The sequence below is a fragment of the Gallinula chloropus genome (genome assembly GCF_964237585.1).
Source record: "Gallinula chloropus genome assembly, chromosome: 2".
Classification (NCBI taxonomy): Eukaryota; Metazoa; Chordata; class Aves; order Gruiformes; family Rallidae; genus Gallinula; species Gallinula chloropus.
In genome coordinates this window covers 136,991,631-137,015,918 of record NC_140086.1, presented here as the reverse complement: position 1 = coordinate 137,015,918, position 24,288 = coordinate 136,991,631, and the positions used below count along the sequence as shown (strand labels likewise).

General features: G+C 38.4%; 1 protein-coding gene across 1 annotated transcript in view; it reads right to left on the bottom strand.

The window, feature by feature from the left end:
* Positions 1-24,288, bottom strand: part of SLC25A13 (solute carrier family 25 member 13) — a gene marked incomplete at its 5' end in the record, with an annotated part of 75,594 nt that overhangs the window by 26,756 nt on the left and 24,550 nt on the right. The window contains 9 exons of the mRNA XM_084260678.1: positions 2,904-2,984; positions 4,023-4,075; positions 10,851-11,009; positions 11,457-11,541; positions 13,644-13,728; positions 13,901-13,994; positions 14,830-14,968; positions 16,529-16,675; positions 23,127-23,266. Of these exons, the coding sequence (XP_084116804.1) occupies positions 2,904-2,984; positions 4,023-4,075; positions 10,851-11,009; positions 11,457-11,541; positions 13,644-13,728; positions 13,901-13,994; positions 14,830-14,968; positions 16,529-16,675; positions 23,127-23,266 (983 nt within the window). The remainder of the gene's footprint in view (positions 1-2,903; positions 2,985-4,022; positions 4,076-10,850; positions 11,010-11,456; positions 11,542-13,643; positions 13,729-13,900; positions 13,995-14,829; positions 14,969-16,528; positions 16,676-23,126; positions 23,267-24,288) is intronic.

Sequence of the window (24,288 nt, the reverse complement as noted above, 5' to 3'; positions counted from 1 at the left end):
GCAAATTGGGAAGTTACATATATTTTTATGGATAACAAATACCATAGCCACTAGGAAAAATCATTATGCACAAAGGAGATGGAAATCTTTAGTTAGTAATTTACACAACCATCATCCTTTAAGATTCTATGCAAACATATAAAGCTTACAGTTTTAATTATATTGGGGGGGGGTGTGGGGGGAAGAGGTGTCAAAAAATAATAAATCTCAACCAACTATCACTTTCATCTTCCCATAATAAAAAGCTATGAAACAGGCTGTTAACTGAACTAAGTGCCACGAGGTCATGAAGTAAAAGATCTATTTTCTTCTTCTTCTTTTTTTTTTTTTTCAGGAGAGAAAACAGTTTACAAAACAGAAAAAGATTTGTTCAATGAAACAATCAGCTTTAGTTACAAGTGCAAAAGTCAGCCATGTGTACTAATTCTCTGTAATTATGATGCAAAGAGAACTCCTTGGGGACTTAAAAGTCAACGCCTGGCAATGGCTGGGCAAACAGCAGAGTGGAGCTTACTCAGGTGATACTGACCCCTTCAAAGCCCTTTGTGTTACTGAACAGCCCAAACCATCCAAGTGTCTGCTCTGTTCTCCCTTTCTTAGGTATTAATGCTATACTGTACTCACAGGGTTGGTATCTAAAACATTAAAATCTCGCACGCATCCCAGCACACAGTCCTTGCACAAGGAATTAATACACTCCAAGGGAACAGAGGCACAGAAGGAGGAAAATTTAACATGTGTGTCTGCTACGCAGCCACAGCTGAGAATTAGATGTGGAGAGCGGAAAAGTGACAGGGCAGGTGTCTTTTATAAAATTCATCTTAGTTGGCTGCCCCTTTTTAGGCTCTAACACATCATGCGCTCCTGTCTTCCTGCCTCCCACACAGGCGATTACCACCTTTGTGAAACGAGGTAAAAATCCAAGACTGAAAATTTTCAAAAGCATTCAGCAGTGTCCTTACTGTTTCCACAGTGAAATCGCAGGTTTCACGTTGGCTTAATCAGGGACAAAAAGCTGGGCCAATACAAGGCTGAACACTAGAGGAAAAAGCCTGTCTGTGGCATTTCATATTTTATGCATATATTTACACCACGAGAGAAAAACTCACCCCAAAAAGCTAGGCACCACTTGTAATGAGAGTCTTTGTTGCTAGTCTGAATTGGGTTTAAAATTACAAAAAAACCCACAAAGACCACCTGCAGAAAAGACAAGTTGCAACCTATCTACCTGGCACTAGACTATGCCCTTAAGTGGAGCACTCCAGTTAAAAGAAAAACCCAGGGCATTCTGCCACCCCACGTCTACCGCTACAACTTTATGCAGCATCTCATTGTTAATATATATTTCAAATCCCAAATAGGGCAAGCCAGCATTTACAGCAGGTTTAAAATAGGTCTCAAACCACCTATCTCTTAAAGCAGATCCTTAGTTTACAATGAACTACTGGCAAAAAGCTAGCTGCAGCTTTCTCATGAATGACAGGTCTCTGTAAAGAGTGCTTTTTGTACTGCATTAAAAAATTCACAGCAGTCTGTAAAAATAAAAACTCGAGATCAAATGACATTTAAAATGAAAATTTTGCTGAACTCTCTGTGGCTGCTATGTTCATAAGACATTTTATTAGTGTATGGGGCAAATACTTTTTACTCTGCAAGCACTTTATTGCATTTTTCCTTCATTTACAGCATGCTTTTTATTTAGGGCTTTAGAGACCCACATTCTTCTCTCCCTCCCCTTCTTTTTTTCTCCTCTGAATGCTCCTAAAGTTACAGAACAAGGGGATCCTACCTGGCAGTCTACAACAGGTCAGTGATCAAACAGAAGGAGCAGTGAGACAGCAGCCAAATCCTGCCCCATCTCCTGGGAATTACAGAAAGCCAGGGCTTCTCAGCCTGCAACGCAACCGAGCCACTGCACCCCGAGGCTCAGATAATCGCAGTACGCTCTCTGCAAGCACACACAGCACAAATCTCTGCAACTACCCAGGTTAAGACACAAGCATTTGTTTTTAAGTTGTTTCTCACCGCAGTTTTTGACACAGGTAGAGGCTGCTTGAAAATGTGACCTCATCTGTCTTATGACAGCAGAAACAAAGATAGATTGAAAATATACCAACATTGCTCTGCCCTGCTGATCAAAGCCGGTTTAAATAAACAATGTTCTTTATCTGCAAAGTGCACTGGTCTTTGAACAACTATTCATTTCACCTAAAGTATTTACATTTGCTTGAACAAAATCAATATACCAGATAAAGCAAGCTGTAATATGAACAGACAGAACTAGACCAAACCGTGAAGTATTATCATTTACCCAGAAATGTGCCAGTTGTTCATTAAGGTACTACTTCGTGCAAGCAAAACACTCTTAAAAACTTGGTGGGTTTTAAATACAGCCTACATTCAGGAATGCATTATGTACTGAGTTAACATTACACAGCCTACGTCTGCTATGAACTCAAAGAAGCATGAGTAGTTTTTGCCATTTCAAACAGCCAGTATCACTGCAAAAAGTGAAAATTAGTGGGCGCAATAACACATCAGGAAAGCAGTGACGTGGCAGAGTGGGTGCCACAAAGTAGTAACTAATTATTAACTTCTGGAAAGGTTAGCATGAATCCTCTTTAGGCCATAAGCTACAGCCAACACGAATAAAGACAGAATCTTTATTAAGGAAACAAATTCTCAGCTGTGAGAATTATACAGCACAGTTAAAAGGCACAATGCACAGAAACGTTTACCCTTTCATCAAGAACGGCTGGCCTATCTAGGAAAGAACTGAGGTGCTCTAGGAGAGTCTGCTCTTGAACCGGATCTGTGGTTAAACAGAAGCCTTAGTCCACAGAGTTCATCTCACATGAAAGCACAGGGTGTATCTCATACGAAGGAAATTAAAAGATACTTACGCAGCCACCAGCAAGAATTTCTGCAGCCAGTGGGACAGAGCCATCTTTACTCATAAACTTATCTCTCACAAAATCATTAACCTTAAAAAAAAAAAAACACATTTATGAAAGCAGATAAATTAAAAGGTCGGAGAAAACACTCATTGGCTGCATGATGCAAATACATCCATGTGGCCACCAAACTAACAGATATCAAATAAATCTTAGACTTCATATGAAATATTGCAAAGCTATGTTTTGCTTTCTAACAAAGATCTACAGGATGATTCAAATATTTATTAATGAAAAAAGATAATAATCACTAGATAAATAAGATAATTTGAAAATTAATGACATAATTCTTTAAGATTTTAGAAACACTCAGCCCACAAATTTAAATATAGTTTCAAATTAATTTCAGAACGTTCAATAATAAGTTTTAAGACAATAAGTCAATTAATAGCTTTAAGTACCTTTTTGGGTTTTTTTAAATGCATACTACTAGCTTTGATGAATACTAACTGTAAATCTATAACTTCTGGGTGAATAACTAATACCTTACAATTGGGTTATAATAAATTCTTCAGTGCCTCAAAATCATTCAAGAAATAGCTAAACTACAGAAGTCAAACATTTAGGGAAAGAAAAGCACGCAGACAGGTTCCTTTCCTATCAACTCTTCACTGCATGCTCAGACTCTCTCCTGTCATACTAGAATTAAACAGACAGGAACCATGAAGAAATACAAAAACAAAAGTCCTCCAAGCACAATAAATAATTATTAATTTTTTTTCTAGGAAGTAAAACCAAAGGTCTGCGCTACTTACAAACAAGCAGATGAGTTGAACAAGTTGAATAAGCTGCTTGTATTTTGGAGTGAGTCCAAAAAAAGGTTTTCCATAAAATTCTTTAAATGTACACACATACATAAATATAACTACATACATGTGATTTGTTCACAAGAGAGATATAAACAGTTGCTTTGTGCTTTTGTAATTAAATTTATATCAAGCACATAGCATGGAATACAGTCTACCACATTGCTGACACATGAAGGATAAAAGTCATTACCACGATAATTGTAATCAGAGGGACTTTACAACAGGGAGAAACCTGAAAACAACCCGTTTGCAAACTTACAGTAAGTTTTATGGCCTTCTCTGGTGCTACTCCTAATAGCTGTGGTAACAGACCTGTAACGTGGAAATAGAGAATTCAATGCATCGAGTAACTTGGTATTAACTAAACAAATCAACAAATATATGTAGAGATCACCACCTAGAAACAGGCAATTTTTACAGCAATTTTGTGTTATTATATTTAATGAGAGTACTTAAACATTCCATTTTGAGAGCAAACTTTGTGCTACCACTTCAAATCAGAGGAACTGCCTATACGTAGTTACTTTAGCTTTTTTAAAATCCGTATTAGCTCACTTTACACTTAAACCCTAACACAGATTTGCCAACTGTGTTTCAGCACTTTCTCACACACTTGTTTTCAGTATCTTCCCACAAAAATTAAGACTTTCTAATTAATTTTGTGAGACATACAATGTATGCATTTCAGGAATCACGAGTGCAGTACCTTTTTCTGGCAAAACCAATGGCATTAGATGGCAGGACCCAAAGGGGTGAGAATCAAAATAATGCAAAACATCCAAACGTGTATGACTGCATTCTCGAGCACTTTGCCCAGCTAAGTCACCTGTTCTCAAATCAAAGGAAGTTATGCTGCTTTCTGTTCAGGCATGGGATTTCCCATTTTATTTTGTGAGAAGAGGCAAGCTGGAGAACTGGAAGTGAGGATCTCTGACTGCTGCCTTCCCTTGCCAGTGCGCAGTCGGTATTTTGTAAACTTTTGGATGACACAAGCTAAACCCATGCAGAGCTCACTAGCCAAGCCTGGGGCTACAATGGTGTTGCAAGCATTCATCAGCATAGCAAAATTAGAAATGTGAGAAAATCACCCCGGATAGAGTTCCCGCCCATTTTAGTAGCTCAGGCAGAACCCTTGGTACCATCTACAGTCTGACATTTGCACCTCCCCATGGTTGTATTTTTGGGGAAAGACAACAATTACTCTTCCACCTCTAGAAGCTAACTTGCCAAAAAGCATTTTTCCAACAGCAAAACATTAGAATAACAAAGAGAAAAACATATGAGGACTGGATTAGTGTATTCTCCCATTCTGCTACCATCCATCAGCTTTACTGGTTACTACTGATGCTCTTAATAAGGAAAAGACATCAGGGAACAGCACCATTTGGCTCGGTACCAGAAGGTCCAGCCATATTTATAAACTAAGGGTTTAAATTTTGTATTTGTATTAACATTTTTGTTTTTCAAGTGTCAAAAACAGTAATTAATTGTGTATACACACCCAATGTCTACCCTAGACAACTATGCTGAATTACAATCATATGGCTAAATATTTAAACTAAAGAATACAGTAAGTTCAAACTAAAGAAAACAGTAAGTTCAAACTAAAGAATACAGTAAGTTCATATAGAACTGCTCAAAAAAGAGATTCTGCAGAGAAAGTTAAATTTCAAAATCTGAATTTCTGAATGAGGTTTAGTTGCTCAGGTGACCCAAATCCAGAATTCAATGAAAAAGCATTAGGACAGTCAGAATTATGTAATCAAATATTACATTTTCTGCAGCACTATGAAGACAACACGGTATTCATCTGAATTTACATCTTTTTATAGGATATGTGTGGCTTTGTATAGACACTACAGCTAATGAATTTGCATCTTCATACATTAAAAAGGTGTTGTATGTACTTTACAAACACAGTACAAGTGCAAACAACAGTACAAACACAAGCCTCATCCAACAGAACTAGAGCAGCTCCCTAAACAGATATATACTTCCCACTGAACATGGAGATCATTAATTTTAAAAATCATAGATGTAGATATTATTCACCTAAGCTACATGCAGCATGACTTTCATGTTTTATCAAGTAAGTTACAGAAAAAGACACTCTAAAATATTAGGATATAAATTCTAAAATTACTCCAACTGGAGATCTGTGTGAATCTCCAGTGTTGGAAGCTGCATAAGCAAAACCAAAACAAATTAATTCTCACTAGACTGAGCTGGAGGAGCTGGAGATGGCATTTTTACTTCTTTCTTTCTTTTTTTTTTTTTTTTTATCCCAGCTCCTAAGTCTTTGCATTTGTAAAAGGAACTTGCAAAATCTCAGGAAAAACATGTTTATCTTGGCACAAGTTACTTTTTTCCCCATCTGGTCCACTCCTTTTGCACTCAAATCTGAATGGGACTGTTATGACTGAAAACTTTCCATAAAGCTTCAATGTAGAAGAGAAAGATTAAATAGAATAAGTAGAAGTTACCAAGAAAGAAAACCCCCTACTACTCAAAAAACCCAACCCCCAAAACTGAATAACCAAAAACTCAAGAGCATTTTTCTCTTCTTCTACTTCACACATGGTTTTATAGTATGAAAGTGTTTTTGTAAGTTAATTACAGATAATGTTGTGTATGTCTATTGCAAGACAGCATATAATATTCTTAAAAAAGGCAGCATTAATTTTAATACATTTTATGCCTTGCCAGGTACCAGCTAGGTCCACTGTCTCTAACAGCTTAGGAATGTAGCTGGGCTCTTAATTTACTCTCATACTTACATCATAAAGCTATCTGTAAGTGGTGACTCTGCACTGTGTACATTATGACTATCGAAACTAAATTATGTTTTCTTTATCCTTCTGATGGGTTGTTGAAAGATTTCTGAACACAGTAAAGACTGTAAGATTTTGAAGAAAGCAAGGACATTGAGAGACACATATAAAAATGTCATTTTCTGTTTGGGTTATCCTGACACACAGGGAATTTTTCAGGGTTACTACGCGTTCTGATTCATCAGGTCATTGGCAGATCTGCAGTATGACACACGCACAGACGTAGGACAGGCTTAGAAATGTCTGATTGTCTTAAAAATGTATGCCTCTCATAACATCAGAGGACAGCATTTTGCACATATGTAGCCTGCTAGTACAGTATACTGTGTGTATACTGTTATTCAACCCATTTTTACATAACCCAGGCTCTTTGGTAGCGATTACCACAAATCTCGTCATATTTAACACACTACAGCGGTGCTGAGCCAAGAACCGCGTCCAGGGTTTGCGACATCAAGCAAGTCACTCATTGTGAGTATACACACAACAGCTCATCCGGCCCAGCTGCGGTGATGGCATCGAGTAAAAAAGTCTTGTTTGGTCAAAGGATTTTTTCAGACATCTAACAGTGAAACTTCAGTTTCACACTGGGTAATGGACATGCTTTTCCCTTCATATTAGAAAAAAACCCCCACTGACTGATGGAGTTGTTGCTCAGTCTAGGTAAAATATTTGAAACCATCTGGACATCTGATAGAAAGGCAGTAACAGAATTCTGCCAAATTTTTCTACTACACGATTCACACAATAAATTGGACAATTTATCACCGGTTGCCATTCAGGCACAGCTCCCTCAGACTGGAAATGGGGTATTTCTCTAACATTTTGTGCTTTGACACAACTTTGGAATCGGAATAGGCTTGTACTGCCATTCTACAAAAATGATACTTCATTGCATGCTTCTGGAGGAAAGCTTCTGCCACAGTCTTGCTGTCTCATTAGCATGGGAGTCCACCAGTAATAATGAATTTGGATTATTAAAATCTGGGATTGGAAGGCATCTGGAGTTACTGCAGTGCTAGAAGCATCACTGGAAGAAATGAAACTAATAAGTTCTTTAACAGTTAATGATCACACATAACAGTCTTCCACAGCATCTCTTGTCTTTTTCATCCTCTAGGAGCAGAGGCATTAACAGCACGGCTACTGAACATTTTCCTGAGCTCTATTTTATCTCTGGTACTTAAACTTCCCATCAAATTTCTATCAAGTATAAGTGAAATAACCTCTATTAGATGCACTGCTTAAGACTATGAAGCATTCTGTGACTCATTAAGTGGACTTCTGATTAAAATTAAGAAATTAAGAAATGTAGGTGACCTCATTAGCTGGAAGAGATGTTGACAAATCACAGCCTCCAAAATTTCCTTGTATTTGCATATACAAAATACGCGGGAGTTTCTGAGTATGTCTTTCAGACATAAATGTAGGCACAGCAGCAAATTACGGGTCTATGAGATGAGTATTCTTTTCAGCCATGCTGAGAGACATGAAAAATTTATCTCAGTTGTACAGTCTTAAAAAAGTAATCTAACAATACAGCATTCAAATAATGCATATTACAAAGATTCTACAGAGGCTTAAATCATGTTTGTTGGGTTTTTAAAACATCAAAGTACCTTGTCAGTGGAAACACCGATTAGCCTTAGAACCAAATTCACATTAAACAGAATTTAGTGCTCTCTTTATATCCACAAGATGGTGTAATTTATCCTTATCTGAGATGGTGGTTTAGAACATGGTGGGTTTGCCCTTTTCAAGTTTAGAATAAAATAATTGTACGAAAAAAGAAAAATCAGTTCACTTCACTGGCTGGAGATATGTGCCTTGCATTAAAAATACCATCTGAAATGGCTGAGTTTTGAGTAGGGTTTACAATTCCTGCTTGCTTTCTTGCAGTGCGGCATGACAAAGAGACCACTGCCCCAAATGTTTCTACTGTAATTTTTTTAAAAGGTTTTGCATTGCTATTCAGCTAAGCAGGAGAACTCTACCAATTACTATTCCCTCCTCCAGCGGGGGAAAAAACCCACATTTACTTAACTCTGAACCCACCGCAGTGTAAGAAAGAACAGCAGTTACTACTAAGCAGCAAGAAGTAACGTGGTTTGTAGCGCATCTTCCCTGGTGCAGTATTTAAGACAAGATGATTCTTGCTGCAACTTCACTGTATTAACTTGGATGAATATACAAATCTACAAAATGTTCCTTTCAAGTTGTCTTGTCTTCTCAACCTTAATCAGAAATGTTCATTCTGCACTCAGTTGCTTGACTTTCTCCAACGTGATCTCCTTCGAAATCAAGCAAGAGTCCAAATTTACAGAACTGCACAGAGGAAGCTCCACACTTTAAAGGAGTTTTCTCTATATAACTCTTTAAAAAGGGAAGCTAAAGCAGGGTGCCCTTTAAGTAGAGGATCTGTACAAACACAGGTCTCAATTTGCCTCTCAAATGATGGTGTTCTTTGCCATCACACAATTTCTACTATATAATCCAGAAATGAGATTATTGCCCTGGGTTTAGAAGTTCAGCTCCACCAAACTGAGATTTCACTATTCAGTACTCCTTGAAAGACTGAATGGGGAATGGAATGGCAAGCTATACTGATGAAGGTTCCTAAAGTTAACCAAATTTGGCAATGCAAAAATAATTCCAAAAACATGACAAGCAAAGTTAAGAATATGCATTTATGACATTTCTGAATGTTTTTTCAGGTAAAAAAAATCACTGTGCTTCAGAGTTTTAATATGACAGAAACAGGTAATAGTGGAATTCTGCATGTTTATTCTTTCAGAATCCCAGAAGAAGCAGACATGCATTTACAGGGAATACACTTTGTTCTTTAGCCAATAAATGGGACTTTTTATGATTCTGATTGTTATAAATCCTCACAAAATAGAAACGATGTCAATACACTTTATTAAATTACTAGGCCTACTAAAAAAATTGCCTCAAACTCAGTCAATAATAACAGCCTTCCTATCTCCAATTGTGCTGAAATAATTACAAAGTCTGGATTTCACAGAGGAGCTACTTAGCCAGCCTCCAGTAACTCAGGTCATATGTTAAAGACAGCACCTGTATCACACCACTTACTTCTAACAGTGGTTCACATGCTGTCCTATAAACATCTTTTTCTGGGTGCATATAGCTTTGCCAGATCTTAACAGCATTTTACTGAAACCCTCTGTTCTTCATTCCTGACTGCTTCTAGCAATTAATTTCTGTCATTACAGTATTCTTATTTTCAGAAGTTAAAAAAAAAAAAATATTCTGAGCAAGCTGGCTAAACCTGAAACAAGTAATGCAGGTTTCGAATCCTCCCTGGAGAATATGGCAGAGGGGGATATGAGATCTCACTAACTAGGATACCAGAAATACCATTTTCTTTATCTGTGCGACACAAAACTCCAGTCTCATGCAGTAGTTCACAATTCTTTATGACTACTTCTGTGTTACCTGAGCTTACTCCACTGATGCCGTAACTGAGACAAGGCCATCTAACTGCAGGCACTTACTAAAATAGCCAAAGTGAGGATGATTTGCATCCTGAACAGGGTAAATGAGCTTTTGGAGCTTTCTTCATTGACTAAAAACATGAGCTTGGGACAACTAACTTCATAACTTGGGTGTATTGGTTATGTAGATAAAGCAAAGTGGGTAGAAACCCAGTTAATCCCTCTGTCTGACTCAACAGTGAAAAGCTAAGAGGGATACATAAAACTCAGTGAAGATGACTGTTCCAAATGACGAGTGAAACACATGCAACTGGTTCAGAGAGACCTTTCTGTCACAAAAGATACCACAAAAAGAGATTTGGTTAATAATAAGGTAGCATTATTTCCTCACTGTTTTTACGGTTTTAAATAGAAAGAAAACAGATTAAAAAAGAACACTGAAACAAACCCCCAAAAATGGATGATCTGACTTCTTACCAAACAGGATGAAATATTCTCAGTACTAAAGGACTGCTAAGGAAATGAAAACTTGGGTAACGGTGTATTTTTGCTGTAGGAAATTGCTGCTGTTGCCATACTGCAGATAAGGAACAGACAGAGAAGTCCTACAGAAATGTTCTTATTACAGTGAGGTTTTAATTATCAAGCAGTTTGCAAACTCTTCACCTTTAACAGAATAGAAGCAAGTGCACAAACCAGGCAAAACTGAAGTCTTAGAAAAACAGGCTTAAAAATCCAGAGTTCTAGTGAACTCTTTTTAGTATCTTATCATTAGTATATGGCACCTTTTAAACTTACCTCTATAAAGCCCAAAGAAACCTTCATAACGCAACACTTTCTTGAAGCAATCAAAGCTGTTTTTATACATCAATTCTCCCACAAAAGAGCCTGTAGAGCGCTGGTTTTGCATTCGAGTTTTTACCAAATCAATCGGGTAGACTGCAGTGGCTCCAACAGCTGCAAACAGAAATCAAGCTATAAGGAAACAGGATTTTGCATCTCCCAGGTTTGTCTGCAACTGCCACATTCTACATTTACATCTCAAACATCTTTTCTCTCCACAATATATATCCTGGATACATTAAGCTATCTCCTGCAGTTCTAACCAAAAGCACTTCCTAGCCCTACCTCATTATTAATCTGATTCTTTTGAGACTGGTTTGGTGACAAACCAGATAGTCACACCACCTGAAAATGGCAATGGCTCGTAAATTCCCAAAACTCTTGTACACCAGATGACCTCCTTCTTCAATCTCATAGTCACCCCCATCCCTTAAACATGGCTCCAATGGAAAGACTGAGAAGCCTTCCACACTTAAATGAAAGGCAGAAGAGGAAGAAGGGCAGAACTAGAAATAAACTGAACCGTGAAAACGAATATTCTTTTGCCCAGCTATGACTAACCTCCAGCAACTGAACCAAGGGCAAATCTGTACGCTGATTCTGCAATCTGGATGAGAACAGGTCGAGACACATCGCCTGGAGCTTTCTGTCAAGGCAGCATTTAAAACAAAAGTTAAGACAAGGAGAATAATCAGAACATCATATTTCATGAGAGAACATCTCATGATCAGACAGATATAAGTATAAAGATACCTGGAGAAAATGCCACAATACACTGAGGATTTTGTTTTCAATTATTATTTCTCCTCCACTGATTTCTAAGTGCCATATAATGTAGCCTCTTCAGATTGGAACAGCAAAGAAAGGACAGACTGATACTACAACAAAATTATACAACTCCAAAATCAATGGTCCAAACGTGCATATGAGGGCACACATTGCATCTGAAGTCACACATTTTCTACAGCTAACAACAACTCCAGTTCAGAATTTCTTTCAACTGCTGGCAAAACCAGGTACACTTATTACTTCTCAAGCTATCAAAACAAACATGCAAGCACTGGTCATTCATACTAGCTAAAGGAAAATACACTTTCACAAAGCTCTCCAACAATTTCATTTTGCTCACAGCCTATGACTGTTACATTCATCCCAATGAAAAAGAAATTTCAGAACATATTTTAGAACTGCCCCAGATTTAAAACTGGTAGAAAAGAATTAGGAAAGCACAAGTTCTACAGGACCACTAACACTTCTTTTAATACTTTTTTTTAGCATACCAAAAGTGAAAGGATAAAATTAAAATATGGATATATTTTTTCCTGAAAATATGTTTAGATTTTGTCTGATATTCCAAAGCATGGCCAGAAAACAAACTGAGGGTATCAATTCAGTTCAAAATCTCAGTCTTGGCATCAAGCAACTGGCAAAAGGAATTGGATGGAAAAATTAAAATGTAGGACATGTATGCAGAAGAAATGTAAGGTTTTAGCAGGTTGAGATGCCCTAGCCTCTTAAAATGGCATAAATCATACAAGAAAAGAGAGTGGCCCCAAAGCAACAACTTTCACCACTGCATTTTTGGTTACATTTTACTGCCACCTATTGTAATTACATTACTTGATGTTCAGTCCAATGCAAATGCTTTTAACTCCTTTTGGAGTCTTCTAGGAATAGATGGTGAGCTTTTGGGAGCCAACTCTTTTAAATTCATCCCAGCATAGTCAACATTTAGTCACTGCTCAAACAAACAGAAAACCACCAGTGTCTTGGAGCAGTGGTGGGGGTGTTCACATCTCAGGGAGGGAGAATAAGAAGAAAGAGAAGCAAAAGAGATGCATGTGTGTACACACACACACAGGGCTGGCTTATGGCCTGGCAGTCCTAAAAATGTAGCCTGCATCAACTCATTGTGGTCAAACTGGCGTCTCTGCACAGACCCAGAGCAGGAAAAAAAACCCAACAAAAAACCTCTTGGTCTCACAAGACACAAAGTTAAGACTGCCTTAAAATAGAGACCAGAGTGAAACAGAGAAGTAGTTTTAAATCTATCTGTACAGAAACTTGTGTCAATGAAAATATAAGATATGCTAAAATAATACCAAAACTAAAAGATCAACAGGTTTGACATTTAAAAAACACTTTTTTTCCCCCTCAGACATAACAGGAGTTCATTTGCTGTTATACCACTGAAAGCCAATATCCTTTTGGTTTTGGAAATGCAGAGAACATGGATGCTTTTACTAAAACAGTGATGGTAAACCAAAAAACATCTATTCTATTTTGATATTCAGCAAAGGCAAAACAGAGAAGCCAGGAACACACATCTGTGTTCAGAACAAGGGCTGCCATTTAATAGGCTGAATTTACCATCCATATTTGAAGCAGGAAGTGTTCTTTCCTCATTAAAAAGAACAGAGAGCAACAGAATCAGAAAACATAAACACCTTAATTAGGTATACACCTAATATTTACTGAATGGCTGGATGGCACTCATGTACATTTTATCTTTTGAAAGCAAACTACATTTAGCCTTTCAAAATGCAGCCCAAGAGAAAGGGGCACAGAGGAAAGATGGAGAGGGCATGACAGAATAAAAATAAATGCTAAGAAGCAGCTACTCCTTACAGATATTACAGATCACAAAAGAAAAGCAACTTAGCTGGCAACACAGACAGAGGTTGCCTATCTACTTACCTGGCACTGGAAGACATAATAGCATCTGGTCATACTGACTTCTGCTCTTACCTGCCTCTGAGCCTCAGCGAGGTTGTAGGGCAATGTCCCCTCCTCCAGAGGAGCAATTCTTTCAATGTCAGCTAACGTCATGCGCCTGAGGAAATTAATTCAGCTTAGTGTTTGCTTAGAGAAGTGTTTTCAGATCACTAGACGTTACCTGCATGTGACCACTACCCTACGCTCTCCTGTTCCCCTACACCACCTCCCACTCCTTTTGAGAAGGAAAGAGCAGGAATGGAAAGGAGGATAGATAACTCTCCACTTACCCCCGTGGCTCATACAGATCTGCTAACTGAAACAAGATATCAACTTCCATGGGCGTAACCTGACCAAATTTCTGAGCTGCCAGAACAAACTCCTCTGCAACAGAATAAAAATACAGAAAAGAAAACCTAATCAAACCAGAACAAGTTATCCAGAGCACCCCAGAGTTGCTTTATATTTTAGTATTACATAGAAGACACTGGCGGGGGCAGGAGAAGGGGAATAAAAGTTACCCACCACAAAAGTATTCCTGCCACTATATAAATGTACATTTTAAATGGTATATCCTTCATGTAAGTAAGTACAACTCTCTGGTCTTAAAGCTCAGCACTATCAGCAGGATTTGGGATATGTGACATACGGTATCAATCAGCTGCGGGTCAGAGGGGAAAAAATAAAATAAAAGGCAAGCAGGGAAAAAAAACCCCAGGAGTCAAGAGATGTGGAACTTTTCATGCATAGTCCCAGTAGGCCACATTAATGAAACTTTGGCATTGCACAGGGAATTCTCTATAAAAGTGGTTAGATATAGCTGATAACATCTTGTTCCAAGCTTGTAGATCAGCTTACTGTGCCGCCAATACAAGTTTATGGAATTCTTCAACTACCCTTGAAGGTCACTTTAATAGGCTGCCAATTTGGCAGGAGTCCTAGGAAGTTTTTTAAACTTTTAAATATCTTCACATACTTTCCTCACCCTGCCCCCACCACCAGTTTACTAGGACCTTTTCCTGATTGAAACAAAATGAAAAACCTGGAGGGTGGACTCCAACAGGAGTGTACAGCCCTGAGTGGCACGCCAAGGAATGCTAACAAGGCAGGATTTTCTCCCCCTCTCATTGATTTAAAAGCATACAGATGAGGTCTTTCCCTCCACCTGCCCCAACCGAACACCCAAGGAAACTTCCAGACTGCAAACGTTTCTACCAACCCTTAGTGACTTCCACGTCTTTTCTATTTCCAGCCAGAGTACTGTAGATCTTTCTAATGAGCTCCATGTTGTTAAGGAGAGAATTAAATCCATTAAAATAGGAAAAGCTGACCTGATGGGAAGTGGTACCTCCAGCAGCCTAGAGTAGAGACAGTAAAAGAAGAAAAGAGAAAGGAGACTGTTACAAGACTAGGAAAAATTTTGAAATGAAGGTTTTCAACCGATGTTATTTTACAAGAGCGACAGTAGCACGGGATTGCTTTCATAAAAAACCTCTGCAAAATGAACAAACCTATGAAAGATTCTTATGTTACTGAAACTAATCATGACCAGAATGTAAAATTCTCCCCTCCCTACAAACCTAAACAAATACATATGCAGGATTATAACAACATAACCAGTAGTAATTTACAAAGTTCAAGTTTCAGTACTGCTTCAGTTGGAAATGTTTCATAAGTTGGCTTATTCCTACTAATGAGGAAATCTACTTCTACATGTAAAGTATATTACTGTACAGAAAATCTCAACAAAATCAAAACATACTCTGAAAAAGGTCAACTGAAACATTTAAATTCACAGGCATTCCAAGTCATGGAAAACCAGCAGTAAGCTCTCAGGCTTACATCAGGCAGTCAACCAAAATGGGAACAATAAGGTTCGAACTGTTATTCATTCTCAAATGAGAACTGAGTCTAAACCTTTATTTTAGAGTGGTGTTGGGTCTGCACACAGAAAAATTATGGGATCAATTCCCTATTTAAAGTAGGAGATCTGAGATCAAACAAATTTCTGAAAACAATGCATTAGCTTGCCAAAACTTAATTGACCTTGCGGGAAAATCAAAAATCTTATCTTGTATTTTATGAGAGAGTACATGACCCAGGAAAACTGATTACAAGACTGGGGACAGAAATGAGGAAGAAAGTATCAGATCTCATCATCAATCCCCAAATCTTCTGGCTGTGTGTTTTGCTGTATGCTTCTTCCAATATTCTGCTCAGAGTTTGCAGCTCTCATCACTTCACACATCTCCTTGGAATTCTCCATTGCAAGTCAAAGGAGAACAGATTTCATTACACCTGGTATGGCCAGACTTCTGCTTACTTGGGAAGTGCTACAAGTTCCTACAATTAGAAGCTGTAGTTGAAAGTGAATGTATCTTTTTCTTTCTTCAGTGAAACTGCGGGATTGTAATATTTAATTTGGTTTATGCACTTCAAGCTGAAAAAAGTGTACACCCAACAACTATGAGTTAATACACAGTGAATGTCCCTGGGTGATGTTCCAGTCCATACACTGTCCCAGGTGTTCAAAAATTAGTCTGAAGCTTAGAACTGACATTACAAAGCAAGTCCCCTGAGAATTACTTCCTAAGTGGGATGCAATGGCATTGTGACTTATCTGACATAGTCTCCTACAACAGAATGACTGGCAATAGTCACATACTCTCTACATTTGGAAGCCACTGTTAAGGTCCATCCACCTGCTTTGTCTGTTGTCTCAGGAGACCAGGAGCACTGAAAAATACGTGTTCTGCAGTAAGGGTTAACTTTTGTATGTGTAGATAAAAACTGCTAAGCTTAAGAACATGCATCCATAAGCTGGACTACGTGCCACATACAGTGGCCAGGGTACATAAAAAGGGAATCCCACATCTGTATCCCAGGCCCTTCCCAGCTGGGACACCACAACTACTCACAGCTACTAGACATTCTTCTACAAATGGTGTCAGCATGTGTGGCCGGATGGTGACCATAATGTCCCTGAAGTCCATAGCTGTGACTCTTCCAGACTGAGCATTGTCTCTCTGCACAAAAGCTTGTTTCGCATGTTCCAACTGGATCTCCTGAAAAGATATGGGGGAAAGAAAAATTAGGTTTCAGATCATCACCTCAACAGTTAGATTTTATAGAATGCAATTCTATGAAACACCTCATACTTAACAAAACACAATTACATACAATCTATTCTTAACTGAATACTATATGTATAACTTTCAGCCTTTTTCATCAGTAGTCTTTATCACTGAGCTCAATATCTAGAACGACCATTTCTCTGCTGTCTGGATATTAGGTCATGCAATTCATTTAACTGCAAAATGGAGGGCATGTATCAACACACCAGTCCAGGTAATCTCCCACTCATGAACATTAAAGTGTTCCATGATGTGTATCATCCACTTTATTGCATGTGTCAAAGCAGGTCAAAATACTTTCTGTAAAAGCGTTTGCTACTCCTTGAACCAGGACTATGCAATCATCAGAGATTTCCTCATAGACACCCACTAATCTTGAAAGCATTCCCTCAGAAAGCATCCTCATTTATGACACAAACTTATTTGCCTACAAAAGACAGGAGCAGCTTAATTTAGAACTCCTTGTATTGCAACTGATTAAAGATCAGTTCTCAATATTTCAGCAGTAGTAACAGCCACAGATCAATCAAAAGCATTATCTGATGCAACCACCTGATAATCTCAATTTTGTGATTCAAATGTAACCCTGAGAGAAAAGGGGAGAAAAAAAGGCATCTAATCTCTCAAAATTGTATCTTTTCCTACTGTAACCTTCACCCTTTCTTCATACATAACTGTTTGACTATTTTTTTTTCTTTCCCATTTAAAAGGAACAATTCTGGAGGCAGCAACATCATAATACAGATGAACTTTCTGTTCAGTTCTACACGTTTGCCAAAACAGAAATATCTTTTGGTGATGTAGTTAGACTGAATGGAGGAGAAGAAATCATTGTCATGTCCTCCCTTTAAATTTCAAGGCTTATAAAAGCTTCCTCACCAGAAATACGACGTTTAGTCTGAATGCATATTCACAATCAGTTATTCAGAAAAATGGAATCAGAGAAAAAGTACAGCCGGAATACTAAGCAAGTCTTGCAGTGGACCATAACACTATCCTATTATTTCCATTATATTTACAAATATATTCCTTAAAAATCGCATTAAGCCAAGACTTGTGAAGAATCACCAGCTTGATGTATTCAGAATGAATACGAGTTAATATTTCTCACAACAGCTTTTCAGGAAATAGAGTGTGATGGGCCTGCATAGCATCGGACCTGCCAGAGATCTGCAGCCACCAACCATCCTTCTGCGCATGGAACTGCCACCAACGTACCCCACCACTCAAACCATGCTTGGCTTTTAATCTCAGCCTCTTAACATCTCAAATTTTAGTCCTAATTTCTATTTAAAACACTGTACCGTACCTTAAAGGTAGGATGAAAAGTTCCTAATATATTAGGCAGAAGGAGGGAAGGAAGGGCAGGGCTGGTCAATGTTTCAACACTGCGTTTCACTCACAGAATTATTCAGAAATTTCTGCTTTTGATGAGAAATGCTTGTGGGGGTTATAATTTGAAGTGTTACAATTTCAGTCCTGTCACGTTTCCTTTACATTGCAGCCCCCTACGTGGAGGTGTTACAATTCAGCAATAATATTCACTCTGGCTGGATGCAGCCGTGTAAGCTCTTGCTTCACTCCAATTGTGACTGCAATTTCAACAGAAATTTGGAAGCAAGCAATTTTGGGACGTTTACAGTGGGAGGAGCACAAGAACACAAAAAAACTTTGTCAGCTTGAGGCAGGCAAGCCACTCAGGAGGCACAGAGCTTTGAAGAAGAGTTAGGTATAATAACTCTTGTATCCCTAAATAGTCACCACCTGGCAAGTGGAAACGTATGAACAAATGAACAAAAATGTTTGTCATTAAGTGGCAGCATCACCAAAGAAAAAAGATATTTAATTTAGCAGATGGATTACATGGGAAACTCTGAATGCTGCTTTCTCCTGCACTCTTTCAATTTGTTTTAACCACTGAAACTGCTGGCAGTGTTGCGCTGGCAGAATCCAGAAGTAAAATGCAGTGAAAAACCTGGATGCTGTATGCAAAAGTCCAGTCTGTTACCAGCTGCCTACACCCGTCAGAGGGTTTGGAGGTAGGGATACCATCAATGAGACCTGGCTGACAGTGCTGTCTTGGCCACAGAAGCAAAGCTGGCCTCAAGTTCCAGAGAGATACATTAAGTGCATGTTTCTTGTCATCACCCAGCTAACTGCAAAAAGGCTGTTAGTACTACAGTGCAGTACAAGCCAAAACACCCCATCCTGTCCCTGCTAACATGATTCCTTTCCATCTTCTTTGTAGGTGGTATGTGTGGAACCACTAGAGAGAAGAATTATCCCACTGGTCAAGGACTCAGTGCTGCCACTGGCCTGTACTCTTGCCAGCTAGGCAGTTGCCACTTAGCTGTTGATGGACAGCAAGACAAAACTCTGAATAGGATGATGTCAGTCTCCTGGAGCTCCCTATTCACACCTCCTCCCTAGTTCAGAAATGAAATGGTTTAAGCATACTGCAAATAGACGCAGAAGATTCATCCCACTTCCTCAGAAAAGTTGTGTCTTTTTAGGGTATGGTTATTTTGAGCTGTGCTACAATTTTCCATTTGCACTGAGCAGAAAAACCCCACGGGGACCCTGAGCTACGCAGCATTCCTAAACTGTGACCATGGGACCAACACAGCACGCAAGAACATGCAGACACCTACATGGTAACACATACAGTCTCAAAACTAAATTTCACCTATAAAGTCTGTCACAAAAGCCAACCCAGAGAGATGTCACTTCTCTAATCGCTGTATATTGTGTAACAACATAATTAACTCCTAAAGTCTTTAACCCAAAAGAAGGGATATCGAACCCCTCAGTTTCCAAGCCTGAAAGGTTAGACCATCTCACAGCATGACTAACTGCATTTCAAAATGAGGTTCGGTCTCCACTAGCAATTTATCAAGGAAATCTTTATGAGCTGTTCATAAGGTCACCTGTGCTGTATATAGGCAGCTAATATAAAAACCACCACCTTTACAGTAAACTGAAAAACAATAATGCAAAGTTGTAATGTTTATAGATAAGGCCTTAATTTTTATTGTTCCGCCTATTTCTCTTTAAAGAAATACAATCCCCCTTGCTTTGCAATACAAATTACACAGAGCAGAGAACCATCTCCGACTAGACCTTTTATAAACCAAGATATACTTAGACAATAAACTTTCTCCATTGCTACTGGAAATCCAGAGATTTTCCAGGCAGCAGAAGACTTTATCTAAAACCTTAATCTGCATATCTTATCAGGCATGCTGGCACCAGAATTTTCATGAAATTATTTCCTATATTGAGATTTTACCTCAGCTTTCACTTACAGCTCATTAAAAGCTTCTTTACTTTCCACTTAGAAATTTATGTTTGGATTCCAGCCCAATGGATCTACAAGTCATCAGGTACAGCACAATTCTTTCCACTGGAGTAGATCCCGGGGTTCAATTATAAAGAGTACTACTTCATCAACGAATATGCTGGGCACAAATAAATTCCCAGACAATGTGGAAATGGATTTACCAGGCCCACATGGAAGCATATGTTAAAATTCATCCTGCGGAATAGATTTTACATGATGAGAACAAGGGCCAATGTTGTTCTTTGTGAAGCAGACTTGCCACTTAGGTGATGATGGAACATGACTGTATCCAAGCAGATATAGATGTGATGGATATACAGTGGAGATATATGAGCTAATTTTAAGCTACCAAATGAGAAGCAGGGTAAAATAACACACCTTGAGCTCCGCACCGATGCAAACAGATTGTTAACTCTATTGGAGCCAAGCAGTTTGGAGGCTATACTTTTGGGCATATCTCTTACTGTAGACAAAAAAAGTGCTGGCAGGATGTAAATATTCAAAATCCCATATAAACTCTTCTTATTTAAAGCCAGAAGAGATCCATCTTGCTCATGGATAAAATATACTAATGTCATTTTCCATATACCTTCAGCTTTGCCAGAAGCAATGATTAGCCCAAATGCTGTGACAGATAATGAATATGTAACAACTTTACATGGCATAATAGGACCCAATAAGAATGAATGTGGATCTAGCTGGATTATTTCATTAAAAGATGCAAATTGCATTGTACTTACAAAGCAGTACCTGAAGCACCCTACAGAACCATCTGGTCCATGTTAAGTGCAATGTAAAGAGCATTCACACATCAGGAATGCAGAAAGGTAATTTGGTACCCACTGTGGTCTCCTGCTGTCTGAGGTCCAAGGTCTAGACATCAGACCAAGGAGACTGACTCATGCACAGGCAGAATGTCAGAAGGAAAGGCTGAGTACCAAAGGTTACAGAGCTTAAAGGAAGATTTCTGTGCCTGTGAATATTAACTCTCTGATTTGTGCTGAGAGTCATTTCCGTGCCCAAACTTCAGTATCTATAATACAATGCTGCACAGCAAAAAATCAGTAAGGAAATGTATGTGTTTCAAAGATTTACAGTTGTAGAAAGAGGGTGAACTGATGGACCCAATTCCTGTGAGTGACTGTATGGATAGGGTCAACCTCAGCAGAGTCACAGACAGTCCTTGCTGTCTGCACCAATTCTGAGAGCATCTTTATTTGCAGCCTTAGAACCTTCCTGAATGCATCTCACCCCTCTACAGGGCACACAGAATTGTCATCCTTATTCTCCATGTCCTCTTTCTGCCCTATATTGACCATCATCAAAAAGGCTGTCTGGCTCATGAGGACCACTGACTTGTTCCAACACACTTTTTTACTCTGCACTGCAACTAAGATTCACTTTTACAGTAGAGCCAGTTAATTTAAAATAAATAAATAAATATGAGGCAGGGAAAAGACACACCAAAACCAAGTAACATTTTCCACAGAACACGATCACATCCAAGAAATGTCCTATTAGACAAGGAAAGAGGCACACCCACCCCTCCACAGGATGAGAAAGCCTAGTAGGTAGGATTCATCCTGCCTTGCTCCCCAGGTCCTGTTTTTCATAATACAAAGAAAAAGCATAAAAGAATTCAGATTTTCCAAATACTCAGCCATGAGGTTATGTCTTTTTTAGGCCTGTGGCTCTGACCTCCCTGAACATTTTCCCCCTTTCACCCTGCCTCTTTTTTTTTAAAAATAGTCCTTTCTTCTGGGTGTTTCTTCTGGTTTCCCTAAGATCTCTATACAAACAAATCCATGAGGCAGACAGGACCAGTACTTTGTTAAAACTAGTTTTAATCCTCCAAAATTAGGCAGGATACTTGAACACCAGAACATGTGTCCAGAGATGTTTTTTCCTACTCAAGTAACGTGTTTGCTTTTTTAGCCAAACCAGGTTCTAGCTCACTATTCTGTCATAAAATTGGTCCATGTCTTAGCTACTCAGGAGTATCAACAGTCAATACAAAACCTAAGGGAATAAGATTTAATCATGTGATACCTGACGTCCTCTTCATACAAAGTTAATTAGGCTCTGTTCTACAAAGTCAATTTGAAACATTTGTCTCAATAGCATTATCTTAATTATTCCTCATCAAAATGATACCACCTCCTACTGTGAACTAACATACTTGTGTAAACAAGAAAAAAAGAAACCTTGCAGTCTTGAAGCAGGTTCCCATTTTAAAACTCTCTAGTGTAAATACTAATACAGGCATTAAGTATTCAGAAGGAATACAAATAAGAAACTCACGTGTTTTACCACTTGAAGGATCACTTTTCCTATTGAAGACTATTTTTAACAGTACTGCTGAAATACAGATAATCTGTTTATTTTTTATTAGCACAATATTTTGTTTTCTGTAATAAAGTACCCTAAAGTGAGAATAGCCAAGGACTCCTTGCAAAAGACAGATTGTATTTTATTCCTTATATACCATATTTCCCTACACCACTCAATTCAAAAAAGGTCAAAAGCAAAGAAGTGTCAAAAGGGCTTGCAGGAAAAAACAATGTAAGATATCAGCACTGAATTAAATACAAATTTGGCAAACATGCTGTTTTAACAAGCAGTACTTCTTAATATCAGTCTGGCAACTAGGTGCAAAATGGTTAGTACTGTTATTTACCATTCTTTGACTCGTGATTTAAATATACAGGAGGTTGTCAGAATTTGAGGTCTAGGTTTTTGATTTCATGTGTCTGTCTACACAACAGTGTAGAAAAGATCACCTTCTGCACACGAGTGCTCAAAAATGAAAGAAAAGAAAAAAGAAGAAAAAACCCTAAATCCCAACAGCCTGAATCAACAATTTCCCCACACGCATATCCTATTTATCTACACACTATTAAAACCCAGCAGTCTGACTGTAAAAGCCTACACAGGGTTTCTCTTCCAGCTACCCTACCAGCGTGGTATTTGGCAAGTCTGCAAATACCTTGATCCTTGCGTTCCTCCCATTACTCTTGACAAACTGTGTTACATTAGACTCACCAGTAAAAACTGGGTGAACTCCGCGTACGTGAGGTGTCTTTTTCTATCCTTTCCAAAATGCAGCTGAACGAATTCTGAATTCCAGTTAAACGGAATGTGCTGATGAATTGTGGTCTGGCCAAATACTTGCTTAGCATCCTCTGGGGAGAAAAGAAAAATGTTCATTTAATAATAAAATAAAATAACAATACATACAAGCATATTTTTATACAGTAAAGCAAATGTATTTTATAACAGGAAAGTAATACTGTTCATTCCAAACAGCAACGTGCTGTAAAGCAAACCTGGTTTATTTTTTTTTAGAAAAATCATAACAAATGAAAAGTTTTAAACACCCTCACAAATGCAATCTTTCAATAATCTTTATTTGTGAAGTTCTATACGCATGGCATTTGATTAGAAAAGACTCAACCAGACATTTTACGTTTTAAAGTCAAGCAAGAAAAGATTAAAATTCAAAGTCAATTTATAAAAAGATGACTAAAGCTAACCAGTTTTCAGCATAATCTTTTCAAACTGCTAACAATGAAAGTTTTGTGTCACTGTAATTCAGGCTTTTGTATTATTCCCAGAGTTCTCCACATTCAAACAAATCAGCTACAAAAATACCAGCATTTCAAAGAGCCGCTTTTCTGCAGTTACCTTACATGAGCAGGGACACAGCAGGCACGAACACAAACTTACCACCACCTCTAGTGCTAAGCAGAGTTTAACCCCAGACCTCTCCTACAAGAAGGGGGACAGCGTGAAGTTTGCTTGATCACACCTAAATGCAAGCCTCTCAGTTTAGTTTAGTTCAGTTCAGCAGTGGTAACTGGACAATGGACTTGGAGAACTTTCCTGGTAGTACACGACATTTCTGGTGAAGAAACTATTTGAAACACACCAAGCTGTACCACCGGTAATAAGGCCCACACGTTGTTGAAACAAGACTGTACATACATTAACAAAAACAGCAACAAGACCTGAGGAAGTTCTTGCCTCACACAACAGCACCCACATCAATCTGACAGTCTTTCTCAGCCAAAAATATAGGGCAAAGACATCTTCCAAAGACAAGCTCCAGGCCAGAGATTCCAGACTGCTATATACCTTCCTAATTGCTGCAAGACTCCTCCAGCAATGCCAGCCAAGAGCCAACTCTTGTCTCCTGCAAGCTCCT